This window comes from Erithacus rubecula (assembly GCF_903797595.1).
Source record: "Erithacus rubecula genome assembly, chromosome: 9".
NCBI classification, from domain to species: Eukaryota; Metazoa; Chordata; class Aves; order Passeriformes; family Muscicapidae; genus Erithacus; species Erithacus rubecula.
In genome coordinates, this window is record NC_136660.1 from 29666069 (window position 1) to 29679688 (window position 13620).

Consider the following 13620-nt stretch of genomic DNA (forward strand, 5'->3'; position numbering starts at 1 on the left):
GCAGAGCGTTCAACTTGTATATTTTGATTTTGCACACAGGGAAGTGACCAGTGTTAAGCATGTGACCATCACGTAACTTCCAGACAAGCAACTGTTTTAAAATTCAACTAAATTAAAAGGTTTAATTATACTAAGTAGAGGAGTATCCACATTAGCCAAATTAATCTAGATGTTTTCAGAGCTGATTCTCCCATCTCTGGCATCAAGGATATAACACCCACTATATGTAACACACACTTTGGAGGGAGGATTATTGTATCACTGTGTTTCACCTGGTTTGCCAAATGGTCTCCAAGGGCCTGGCCTGGAGTCGTCCCCGCCACGCCAGGGCCCCCTGTCCTCATCTCTCCTGGAGAGCCTGTCATCGTCCGCGCTGCGCCAGGGCCCCCTGTCCTCGTCCCGCCGGCCCATCCTGTCCTCGTCCAGCCCGCGCCGGGGTCCCCTGTCGTCATCTGCGGCCCTCCAGCTGCCCCTGTCATCATCCAGCCCCCGCCGGGGGGGCCTGTCCTCATCCAGCCCGCGCCGGGGCGGCCGCTCGTCGTCCAGCCCGCGCCGGGGCCCTCGCTCCTCGTCCGCCGCGCGCCAGCTGCCTCTGTCGTCGTCCAGCCCGCGCCGCGGGGGCCTGTCGTCGTCCAGGGCACGTCTGGGTGGTCTGTCATCATCCAGAGCACGTCTGGGTGGTCTGTCATCATCCAGGGCACGTCTGGGGGGCCTGTCATCATCCAGGGCACGTCTGGGGGGCCTGTCATCATCCAGGGCACGTCTGGGGGGCCTGTCATCATCCAGGGCACGTCTGGGGGGCCTGTCATCATCCAGGGCACGTCTGGGGGGCCTGTCATCGTCCAGCGCACGTCTGGGACCCCTGTCGTCATCTGCAGCTCGCCAGCTTCCTCTGTCATCATCCAAAGCACGCCGGGGCGGCCTGTCCTCATCCAGGGCACGTCTGGGGGGCCTGTCCTCGTCCCCTTCCCTCCTGGAGGGCCTGTCCTCGTCCCCTTCCCTCCTGGGGGGCCTGTCCTCTGCCGATTCTGGGGGACGCTCCTTCTCGTCGGCGGGAGCGCGCCGGGGCAGCTCGTCCCCGCGCCGGGGCAGCTCGTCCCCGCGCCGGAAGGGTCTGTCGTCGTCCCTCGGGTCTCCTCGACGCCAGTCTCTGTAAAACCACAGGGAGCACAGAGTGAAACCTGTTAGGTGACATCCAGGAAAGCTTTACATCAACATAGCCATTTCTGACTGCACCCACTCGGTGCAGGTGTAGGTCACTGTCCCTACAGCTTCAGTAAAGGCTGAGCATTCATCATCTCCTTCAAAACTAATGTCTGGACAGTCCTCTGTCGGTTATCTGCTGCAACATCACAGAGAAGAGGGTTGGCTTCTATACCAAGCCTGATTTGGTAAACTTGACCTATGTCTGAAAAAAACCCCACAACCATCAATTAAGTATCCCCCCTCTCCAAGCACATGTCAACCCTACACATGAAGCTTGCTATTTGCAAGATTTTAAACATGCATTTAGACCACGAACTCTGTTTTTATCACCAAATTAATTTCTTAATTTCAGGAAATTAGCCTTCTTCAGCAATAATAAAAAACATAAAAAACCAAGAAATAGAACATCATAGAAATGTAATGGTACCTGCTTCTTGGCAGGAGAAGAGAGAACGCACTGGGGTTGAATCTCATGGATTTAAAAAAAAAAATCCAAACCAAACAAAAAGAACATCCCAAGGTTTAGAAATCGACTATGCTACTGAAATGTAAACAAAAAAACAGTAACAACTTGCTACAAAACAGCAGATGTAGGACTTGGATAGGTGAGAACAAAGAGACAATTGTTTGTGACAACTCAGAGTCTCAAGAATTTTGAGGAATTGCAAGCAGTGCATTTCCCGGGTTTAGAAGAGTAAGGGAGAATGCAATTATCATTGATCTGTGAGGTAAAAACCAAGACATGGAGATTGTTAATTTCCATTTAGACTCAAATTGGATAATCTTCCCCTTTGAAAAAATCTGATTATTTTACAATAAAATACATGTGGAAGAATGGTTATAATGTTTATCAAATGAGCAAGTATTTAATTCATTCAGATACTGTCGAAAGGTCTTTGGATTTTAAAATCTAATTTTAAACTATTCCTTTTAAACTACCTCTAATCACTCTCTAGAAAAGCTGAATGAGAAATTACTAAAACAAGCTGTATCACTCTGTATGGAAAAAAAAACATCCATTGAAGCACACAAATAAGTGCATTAAACACTTCACAAAATCACAGAATGGTTTGGGTTGGAAGGGACCACGAAGATCATCCCTGCCACAGGCAGGGACACCTTTCACTATCCCATGTTGCTCACTACCAAGAATGGTAACACAGCTTTTAAGAAATGATGGAATTCTATTTTGTTTATAGAGATATCACACCCTTCTAAAACATTTTAAGAAATTACTAGAGAGAGAAAGAGTCAATAAATTTGCTTCCACTGGAGTTGGAGTAAGCAGTAATGGATTTAAATTGCTCTTCTGGAAATTAGGGTTAGACATTTACAAAAATCTATCTAGCTGCAAGGCTAATTAAGCAATAAAACATACTGCCAATTGGAATCAGCAGTGTTATTTCCATCAGCACAGATTTTTAAGAACTAGATGTGCACAATCAGAAATATTTTTAGCTCCAGTTCATTCTGAGGTGGAGCAGAAAAACAGTGATCATATCCAAAATAGATGTATACTAGTGTGGATTTATTTTTAAAGTTCAGAGTATATTCATAATATTCTTCTTCCTTCAGAAATATATCCCTCCCTGTTCAATACAGTTCTTCAGAGCTTGACTTAATTTATGGCATGTGTTTTCTGCTCTGTTATTTACTCTGGGACTTGCATAGTTACTGTGGATTTTCTAAATGGAAAATCTCAGAATTTCATCATCCAGGAACACTGCATTTGCTTGTCATCCTTCCCCATTCTGTATTTATAGAACTGACACCAATGTTTGAGTGGGAGAGAATCTATTAATTTAAAAAGGAATCCAAGGAAGCAAGTTGTTTATCACACACAGAAAGTGTCTGCTTGCCTTCACATATCTAAGCCAAATAAAACAGGAATGTTATCTGAGCATGCTTCCAAGATAAAACCTCTCTCTCATTCCAAGGTCCTTACAAAGGAACTTTTTAATAGAAGGTAACTTTCAGAGATGTAAAGGCATGAGATATTACTCATGGCATCAAATTAGTGCAGCTTTAGCAACAGCAACAAAATGGGAGCCTCCACACTTTGAGCCAGTGTATCATTACCTCTCCACTGGGGCTCGACGCCACTCAGATTCTGCCTCACCACCTCTTCTCCAGGAGCTCTCAGACTCCCTGTCACCCCAACGAGATTCCTGTGTCAAAAGAAATTAGGAACATTCTCTATGAATAGTTTAAAACCAAGATTTTTGACATATATTTTACCCTCGAGCATGTCATTAAAAATTCACTTGTCACACTGCAGAACACTGAACTATCAGGAGTTTGAGTAACTAAAGAGTGGTTTTAACTGACTTCATTGTTTCTGCTGCAATTTAAACAAAAAACATGGTTCCCCTTATGCCACATACTTTACCAGTAGGGTAGGATATATGCAAATACACAAAAAAGTTTATGAAAAGTGTGTGAACAATTGAACAACAGCTACAGTCAGCCACAGCCACTACCTGTTGTCACAAAGGAGATGTTCTAACAGCTTCACTTTTCCTGGTGGCTTATGACAACAGGAACAAACTTAAAGTAATTATTTGCTTTTGTGCTCTCTGATCTCATCAGGAAATGTAATTGAATACACTGAAAGCTCTCTGAGGCAAGGACAATTTTGTTCCCAATAACTCAGTGCACAGAAGAGCTGAGGTATTAGTAATTCACAGAGGTTGCAGATCAGAGCAATAATCTATTGGTATTTTTTTTAAATAAAGTTTTAAAGTCTCTCCATTGCCAGACAAATCATTTAAATGGATTTTTATGCCTTAATTCCACAAGAAATTAGTCAGCTAAACCATCCAAAACACCTGATTTCATATAATCACAATCTCTTTATAAGAAGGGTATTCCAGTATTAAACCCCTCTTTGTAAATTGTTATTTGTCAATATGGGTTAACCAAGATCTTGCATATTCACTATACAGTCTCCGTAAATGCTTTTGAAATTACCCCAAATAACAGTGAGCAAAGAATCCCAAAACAGCAAATGGAATTTCTGGAGTGATATAGGCATCTCTCTAAGAACCTGAGCCAGCTTTTGTATATAATCAAGTGCCCACAGATAGAAAACTTCTTATGCAAAAAATACCCATCAAAACAGTTTATGCAAGCTGGTAACTTATCTTCATGGTGTTACTCAATGAAATATGTATTAAACAAAGAGAAAGGCTGTGGGGGATGAAATTTAAAACTAGTTCTCTTGAATGGTAAATTCTGAAAAAGTGAGAGTGTGGAAGGTTTATGGTATTTAGTTACATTCTTTCAAACCATTACACATTTCCAATTAACATTTGTTGTTCTGTTTCCAGTTGCATGGGAATAATGAATTCTCCCAATCCAAGTTATGTTTGTAAACAAAGTTGCATACACATCTTGGTTTTATGTAATTACACATTTCTTATAAAATACAAAACCTATGTTCTTATGTTTAATGTGGGGGGATTTTCCTTCAATATCTACTTGAATTTCTGACTTCTGACAGTGTATTTCCTCCCAAAAGTTTTCCTTCTTTTTGTATCAAAGAAAATTTTGTCCAATATTCATTTTAGTCCTGATTGATTTAGTTTTTAAGCAGCTTGGAGATCTTAGTTTCCAAGAACTCTAAAAACTTTAGAACTTTATTTTTAAAACTCTACTGCTAAATTAGATTCCAGATCCTGATAATGAGCTTTTTTAAAACTAAGTGACAGTAATTTAACTATTCAATTAGCCATTATAACTTAAGAAACAAATAAATAAAACTATGACTTTGCAATGCTAACACCTTCTTTCAAATAATCTACAGGAGGAGGAGCAGTCAGAAGGAAAGAAAACTGAAGGTGTTGCCCACCTTTCTTGAAAAGGGGTCATCCAGACCTCTCCTTTCCTCTTCTCGGCGGCGCTCTCGTTCCTCTATCTCCATTTCTCTCTGGCGCTTTTTCTTCTCCAGCTCCTCCAGTTTTTTGACTCGCTCCTGGTACTCGCGCTGCTCCTGCTCGCGCTTCTCGCGCTCGATGCGCTCCTTCTCCTCACGCTCTGCCACATGGACACACACAGAGAATCTATTACCAACACAAATTCCAACACTTGGCTCTATCCACAGGAGGGTCACACAGTACAATCTCTCCCCTTGGATGCTAGAAAAAATAAATGCTTAAAAATACAAGTGTTTCATATGATGTGTTTGGCTAAACACAGAACCTGTTTTCTGCAGTCTCTTAACTCAAAAGAAATATGGAAAGAACCTGTGATACATTCATTAATGAGACATCTTGAACAGCTAGCAAGAAAGAAAAGGTTCCAGTATCTGTATGTTAATTCAATGTACAGACCATAACTGTAGCAACTAAAGTATCAGTAACTACCTCAAACATGGTAGAGGACCCCTTCCTTAGAAAAGGTCAAACAAAAAAATCAGCTAATAGTGTCAGAAATATGATATTCATGACTGCTTCAGTTTTGGTTTGTTTTTTAAATACTGCATCACAATGAACTCTGATACACAAGATCTTCAACCTCAAATTGACAAATAGCGCAGAAATTCATCCTGCAGCTTACAACTACCTCTCCACCTTTAAATCTTGAAACAGGCTATTTTTCAGCTATCAGACAAAACAATTCACAAAGATGAGTGAGTCATTTACAGTTTTGGAGTTTTTCATCTGACACCAATGTTCCCTTTTTTACTTCCTTAAGGAAGTGCACAAACAGGTGCCCAAAACTCCAACTATAGGCTAAAATTATAGACTCATTTTTTCATTAGCCTCCCTTACTTTATGTCCTCTTTCACTCATGTCTAGGAGCTACAAAGCTTTACCTTCCTGTCTATGCTGCACAAGTAAGCAAGGAAGGTGTGACAACTGGAAGTTGTAAAGACTCTCCAGACTCACGAAACAGGAAAACCAGACATTAGCTGTGTTACAAAATAGAAAGGTTCAAACATGCAAAGGATGAAACAGTGGCCATTCTCAATCACACCTTTAAGCAGCTGCTCCTCCCTCAGCCTTTGCTCCTCCTCCTCCTTCTCCCTGTAGTAAGTGATGCGTCTCTCCTCCTTGCGCTGCTTCTTGCGCTCCTCCAGACGGTTCCGCCTCTCCTCTGCCAAGCGCTCCTGGAACTGCTTGAGCTTATCCTGAAACACCAACAGCACACCTCACAGGAATGTCCAAGAGCTAGGAGTTACACTAATTGTTAAATAAAGCTACACAGAAACTCAAAACAACTGCAACATATTAATTCTGTTTCACTGAAAAATGGCCTGTTTGCTATGTTTGTCTCTTCTGTAATTGATTTTGTGTAAGAGAATCCACTTCAGTGTAGAAGACAATCAATCATCATGCACAGTATTAGTCTTTTATCTGCTTTTTCAGAAAAGGAATTGTCTAAATAATAATTTACCAGTACCTAAAACATATTACCCAAAATTACCCCTATTATTGGAAAGAATTATATGCAGTTATTAATTTACATTAACATAACACATCTTCTGCTTTTTTTTTGGTAAAGCCAGTTTTTACTGCAACATAGCTAAATACTCAAAGCTATGAACAGTCAGATACAGCTGCCTGCCTCTATGACACCCAGTGATCCCTTACTAATAGCTGTACTGAAATAAACAAGTTTTATTTCAGTAAAACTTTTATTTTCCACATAAGCCATTCCAGAAATTGTCAAAAATTTCAAGCAATATTACCTACGAAGGGGTGAAAAAATTTAATTTTAAAGTCAAAGAAGAAAATTAGCAATTCCACAGTTCTGAACCATTTAAAATACTAATTTGTTTCTAATTTGATGAAGAATACTTGGTTCAGTTTTAGTTCCTCACTTTAGGGGTGCACTTTGTTAGCAATGTCACATCTCATGTACCTCATAAACTGTTCGTCGTGATGCTTTGAGTCTGGCTTCAAATAAATCTCTATCCTCCAACATCCTGGAGAGTCTGCTCTTGTGCTCAAGGGCTTTCTCACGCTCCAGCTGCAGGGTGGTGATCTGAAAACAGAAAATATACAAAGTATAACTTTACTATACATTTGGATTCAATCTACACCAGCCCCTAGAAGGAGAAATTTTCTCTTCCCCTTTCCAGAGCAGAGACATGAAATTGCTGTCCACTAAAACAGTGAAATCACAAAGCTAACATTTCAATCTTTCCTTCTTTTTTGGAAAGAGCTGGGGAAAAAAACCAAACAGTGCAAAACCCACTATTTTTCATGCATTGCTAATGCACTTTATTAATTCAACAAAAAATTCTTACCCTTTCTTCTTCTTGTTGCTCCCACAGCTCCATATCATGCACTCTTTGTTCCTCATAGGCAGTTTTTATTAAAGGAATTTCCTCCAAACGCTTTGCCCTTTCAAAGTAGTCAATCTGAGAAAAGATCACACATCTTTGGTCTGATATAATGCACACATAATGCACCCTGCTTTCTGGAGACTTCTCCAATATATCTGATATATTATGGCAAAATAGCAACAACCACACTGGACCATCTAAGGTCAACCTAAGCAAGAACCTGCCTCTATTACTGGTAAGTAAGTGCACTCCCAGGCAAGGGTGCAGGAATGGAAATGAGCACAGCACAATTCTCTCTCAGCATCATCCATTTTCAGCTCCCAGCATTTTCTCTGTTGGAAGCATTTTTATATTTTAAACATTAGTGGATTTTCTCTCTTGTCCTTCTGAACTCAAAGCTTTTCATATACAACAATGAACTTTGGAAAGAACTCCTGTGTGTCTGTGGCTCACAGCATGAAGATCAAATTCTACCTACAAGCAGCTCTGAACACAGCTCCTGCTGGCTTCAACTGATGCTTCTCAGTCCACTACCCCTTGCAGGCAGTGCAGGAACCACTGCCCCCACCATCAGCTCTTACAACAGCTACATTCCTACAGACTGGCACCACATCCTCTCTCTAGACATCTGTCAGACAGAGGAGCACTATTTACAAAGACATTTCTTCCACAGAAGCCAATCTACATCACTGATGATTCTTGTTGGCCTCCTGTCAAACTTCCAGTTCAGCCACATCCTTTTGGATGTAAAGAGATCAGAACTGCAGACAGTGCTCAAAATGCAGAGGAACAAAGTTCTCACTGTTGGCAAAGAATGTTAAGTTTGAAGCCCATCATTTCATATGCAAAGCCAAAGATTGAGGGATTCTTTTCCCTGCTTTCCCTTTATGAAGTTTTTAAATCTATCTAACCAGAACATAATTCAAAAACTTTCTTTTGTCACACTACTAAGTTAGGAGTTTCTTTGAAGAACTTTTGGTATTTTTATGAAATCCAAGTTAGTTACCCCATTTTTTGAGGAGGTATTTTTCCTCAATAAAAAGAAACCAGAAGTTGTTGTATAGGCCTTAAGATTAACTCACTGAATTGTCAACAGATGAATGTACACATTAATGCAGCTGCAAATACTGTTTGAGGATTTTATTTCTCTACTGTATTCAGATTAAACCCCATTCCTGAATGGATGCTTTGTATGAAGGAGACTGGCAGCAGTAACTACATCCAGCTATGCTGCTAATTAGCCTTCAACTATTTCTTTAGCACACCAGAAATAACACTGCTCATCACTGGTAATGAAAGCAGGTCAATGAAATGTGCATTTTATAAAAAACTTCTATCAGTTTTAGTCATGTGTTTGCTTTGACAGCTTCAGAGCATTCTAAGAGGAAGCCCTTGCTAACATTCCCTTTGTAGAAGCTGTGTTGACTTTTCCAGGAAGATCATATTCACTCAGGTGACTACTAATTCTACTGTTATTGTATTTTCTGCTCCTCTGTCCAGTATAAACAACTGCTTTACAGGCCTGTCAAAGACACTGGAACCTTTTTAACTAAACTGACACTTCTACTTGCCATTTTTCTTCAGACCAATTTTAAGTGACTGGAATCACCAACTGTACCATAGAACCCCTGTTTCAAACCTGAATACAGCAGCAAGTCCTGAGTTTCACCTTGCCCAGGCCATGTGGATATTTTTACCCTTCCTACTTTGTACCTTTTTCTCCTGATTCTTCAGTCGTTCCTGAAGTTCCTTCTTTTCTTTCTCCAGCTGTTCCACTTGTTTAGCCATAATAAAGTCAGGATCCAATTCTTCAAGATCCTAAAACCAAGTAAAGTTATCAATATAAAAAGGAGAAAATACTTCCACAAAAGGTGGAATAAAGGTCCCATCCAAACCTAGAACTAAAGTTTATTTACATCTCATCTTGAAGAGAGACAGTTTGCAAAACCAGTTGCAGTACAAACCCATGAAATTCCAGTAGCCCAGCAATCTAACACTGACAACATAACAAAATAACTCCCCACTGCAACAACAAACCCCCTACCTCAATATCAATATCTTTAAAGGCTTTGGCTCCCAGTTCAGTCTTCTTAATCTGCTCCAAGCGCTCCCGAACAGTTTTCTTTTTGATCTGCTCATGCTCCTGCAGGATCCTCTCCTTCTCCCTCTCCTTGGCCTCCTGGCGCAGCCTCTCCTCCTCAGCTTTGCGCACTTTCTGCAGCTCTGCCTCCCGCTGCTCCAGCTCCTCCTTCTCCCGCTGGATGTTCAGGCTCTCCAGGCGCTCCTTCCTCTCCTCTATGGTTTGACGGCGGGCAAGGATTCGCTGATGCTCCTTCCTGGAATTTTTTAGGAAGGCAGTGACTGCCAGCTGATGTTGTTCTTCCTTCTCTTGCTGGATTTAAAGGAAGAATAAAGACAATGATGTAAATAGTCCCTCTTTAAAAAGGCAGTAAGCAAAGCAAATGCTTCTCAAGGAAAGTGCAAAGTTAATTCCATTCTCCAAACTTGCCAACTGAATGGAAATACAGATGTAGTGGCAAATCTTATCACTTATCCAAGTGGCATCCAAGGCATGTGGACAAAGCTGTCTGTAAAAGACAACATTCTGCAACATGACTTGGGTAAGACATTTTTCTGTCCAAAAATACTGCACACACAGATGTTATTGATATTGAAATCTTTAACTGCAGTGGGTGTGTGGAGCAATCTTGTTTGTATGTGTTTGCAAGCATATCACCACAAGTACTTTATTTCACCAAAACCACTTTGCTCTTTTAAAGTTTTGTTATTTTCCAAACCCGTTAATAGAAGAAAAAAGTATCCTAATTGAAACAAGACACTATCTGTGATATGATTAAAAAATAAGCCAACAATTTAAACACTGTATTTAAAACAATTTTCATTCTTCTATTAAAAAAAACCAAAACAAAACAACCAAAAACTAGGCTTGTAGACACTAGAACATAAGACTGTTCTTTAGGCAGCCTTCCTACCCCCAGCACCCCCACAGCTCTTTGTGGACATTCATCCTGTCCACATGAGGAGGTGTCACTGTGCCAGTTCAAGGAGCTGCCCATTTCCATGAGTCCAGCCAAACACTGCAGCCCAAATCAGCTCCCACACTCCCCCAGCCATGCTACTCCTGAAATGTGAGCACCCAGGGGTATTTTTAGTGACCTGTCACCTTTAGGGCATTCAGCAAAAACACTGAAACCTCCATACCTTGCTGCAGATCTGCACGCATTTAGAGCTAAATGGAGGTGCCAGAAACACAAAAGTAAAAAGCTTCAAACAAATTTTATGAATTTGTGAATTATTAGAAATGTGACAAATTAGAAGTTTTTAAACACCTGACAAAAGTGGAAAGTTTGGACTTGAATAGTCCTGAGACTTTTGAAGGAAAAAAAGACTATCACCTTGTCCTGTAGCTTCTCTAACCACAGACTGATATTAACCTTGACACTGTTCTCCAATTTTACAAGTGCAAGGACCACTATTGAGTTAAATGAGGAGGATTTATGTCTTATTCAGCTACTAACTGTACTAGCATGTCAAGTGCAAGATTAACTGCCATTTCTATCCATGAATGTATAGTTAAAGCATGTTTTTTCTTTCAAAATGACAATCTAATACCAATAGCTAATCAAATCTTTTTAATGGAAAATCTATAGAGAAATATTTTTATTTTAAGCACTATAAAACCACTAATATATGTTCAAGCTAACATAACGAAGTGAGTATTGGATGTCATGATACAGTTCTACTTCCTGTATTTAGATTTTAAGAATATTACTTAAAATTTCAGCCTGCAGAGATTCTAACATAGACACGCTGCTATCAGCCTTTTTTCCCTATGGAACAAATATCTGATGTGTTAGCTATGAAATCTTTCATAAACCTACAACAAATGAAAATATTACCACTGCTCTAGTAAAAGAAGTGAAGATTTAATTTGCCAGGGCCAAAGCATGCTGGAAATCTGAGACTGATTTACACCTTGCTGCTATAGCACTCTGGAAAACCTGAAATAGGAGTCTGACCTTGAAGCCAAGAGGCCCAGGGAGGAGGAAAGGAAATGACAAAGACAGGTCAGCTCTTGAGCTGTGGGATGTTTTGTTCTATAAAGCTGCATTCCAGGTTTTTCACAACAGCTGTTTCTCCAAGAAGAATAAATGAAGCAGGCTCTTGGATTTTCAAATATGCATGCAAAACTTTAAACAAATCCGAGTTCTGCAGGCTCATGTATGGGAAAGTTATTATTTGTTATATCCTAAACCTGGTATTTAAGACAGGAAACTTTAAACTCAGGCCTCTTGTTTGCATTTTGCCATATTTTAGTTATGGCCAGAAACTAAGTAGCTGAGTGCTTTTAAGAATGAATTCTCTACAAGCACAAAAAACCTGACTACTACTAAGCTGAAAAAAAAAAGGAAGTAAAATGTACATCTAATCTGAGAAAACACGTTCATTAAAAGGTTCTCTTAAGACTTTAAATGACTTACCATTAAGTGAGGAGGCTTAATGACTGCAAGAGCCTTAGCCAGAGCTGAGGACATGGCAGTCAGCTGGTTTCTGATCTGCTCAGAAGGCATGCTCTGCAGCTGAGGGCCCAGTGGAGCATCCTCTCTAGTACAGTAATTCAAATCTGAACCAAAACTCAGCGTCCGTGTTGTGTGATCAAGGCGAACCTTTGTAAAAACAGAAAAAAGGGATCAGATTTTTTATTGAATAATTTCTCTGTTGCTCTGCCTATGACCACCATGAGTCAAAGAGGCTCTAAGCAGAAATTACCTGAAAAAAAATTCTGCTATACCACTTGATGAGAAAATCCAAATTAGTAGGAGAAAAAGAGGGCTGACAATGAAAGTTTGTCTTACTTCTATGGTTTAGAAAAAAAACCCCAAACAACAATAACAGCAACAACAAAATCACTGGAAGAGGCTGAACTTTCAATGGTTTCATGAAATGAGCACTGAAAGACAAATCACTCTTGCCTCTTCCTCCACATTGCCATCCAGATCCTTTCCATCACATGCAGTACACATGAAACCCAGACATCACTTGTCACAGCACTCACCTGCAAGTCACAATGCCTGGCTGCATCCACAATACAACGCTCCAGCTGGAAAGCATCCACAAAAGGAACCAGGGTACACAGACGGGCAAACTCAATGCTTTGATAAATCTGGGCCACCTGAATGTGAACAGAAACATTAGGTGTTTTTCCTCAATAAAAAGAAATCACAAGTTGTTGTACAGGACTTAAGGTTAACTCTCACTGAATTGTCAATAGATGAATGTATAGATATTAATGCACCTGCAAATACTATTTGAGGATTTTATTTCTGTACTGTATTCAGATTAAACCCCATTCCTGAATAGATGCTTTGTATGAAGGAGACTGGCAGCAGTAACTACATCCAGCTATGCTGCTAATTAGCCTTCAACTATTTCTTTAGCACACCAGAAATAACACTGCTCATCACTGGTAACGAAAGCAGGTCAATGAAATGTGCATTTTATAAAAAACTTTCAATACAAATTAAAAAAAAAAAACAAAACAAAACAACTAAAAAGAAAACCAAACTGAAATATTCCCCTCCCTGACCTTACTCCAAAGAGAAGTTTTAAGAAACTTGGTACATAATGAAGAAAATCTAGAGAAGAGACTAACCACTGTACCCCACTATCAAGTTGCATTTAAATTAACAGAAACTGAAGATATGGGTTATATAACATTCAAAAATCAAACAGTCTTCCATTTGATAGAAGGAAAAATTATTTCAGCATTGAAGTTTCCAACTTTATCCTTCCCCAAAGCATATTCTGACTTATGTATACTTAGGAACATACATTATCTTTACTCATACCTGCTGCAGAAGGCGAAGGATGGTGTTGTTCTGCAGGTGAGGAATGTACAGCTGCAGTTCAGGTTCCTTTTCAGCTTGGTCCTTCACCCAGTTCAGAACCTAACAAAAGTCTGAAAAGTTACTCTATCTGCATTGACCTGTACATACTTCACCATTAAAGTAACATTTTTTTGTTTACAGCTCTTAAAACAACTAAAGTGCATCCTTTGATCAGAACACTTACAGCTACAAAGGAGAGCTGACAGTTTTTGT

The 13620-nt window shown here is 40.0% G+C and overlaps 1 protein-coding gene across 1 annotated transcript in view; it reads right to left on the minus strand.

Annotated features, from left to right (window-relative positions):
- The window catches only part of EIF3A (eukaryotic translation initiation factor 3 subunit A), a 28375-nt gene that overhangs the window by 4231 nt on the left and 10524 nt on the right, over positions 1–13620 (minus strand). The window contains exons 9-19 of the mRNA XM_079312498.1: positions 13369–13467; positions 12576–12692; positions 12001–12186; positions 9543–9890; positions 9212–9316; positions 7460–7573; positions 7072–7194; positions 6184–6337; positions 5057–5241; positions 3286–3374; positions 273–1150 (exon numbers count right to left, since the gene is read on the minus strand). Of these exons, the coding sequence (XP_079168624.1) occupies positions 273–1150; positions 3286–3374; positions 5057–5241; positions 6184–6337; positions 7072–7194; positions 7460–7573; positions 9212–9316; positions 9543–9890; positions 12001–12186; positions 12576–12692; positions 13369–13467 (2398 nt within the window). The remainder of the gene's footprint in view (positions 1–272; positions 1151–3285; positions 3375–5056; positions 5242–6183; positions 6338–7071; positions 7195–7459; positions 7574–9211; positions 9317–9542; positions 9891–12000; positions 12187–12575; positions 12693–13368; positions 13468–13620) is intronic.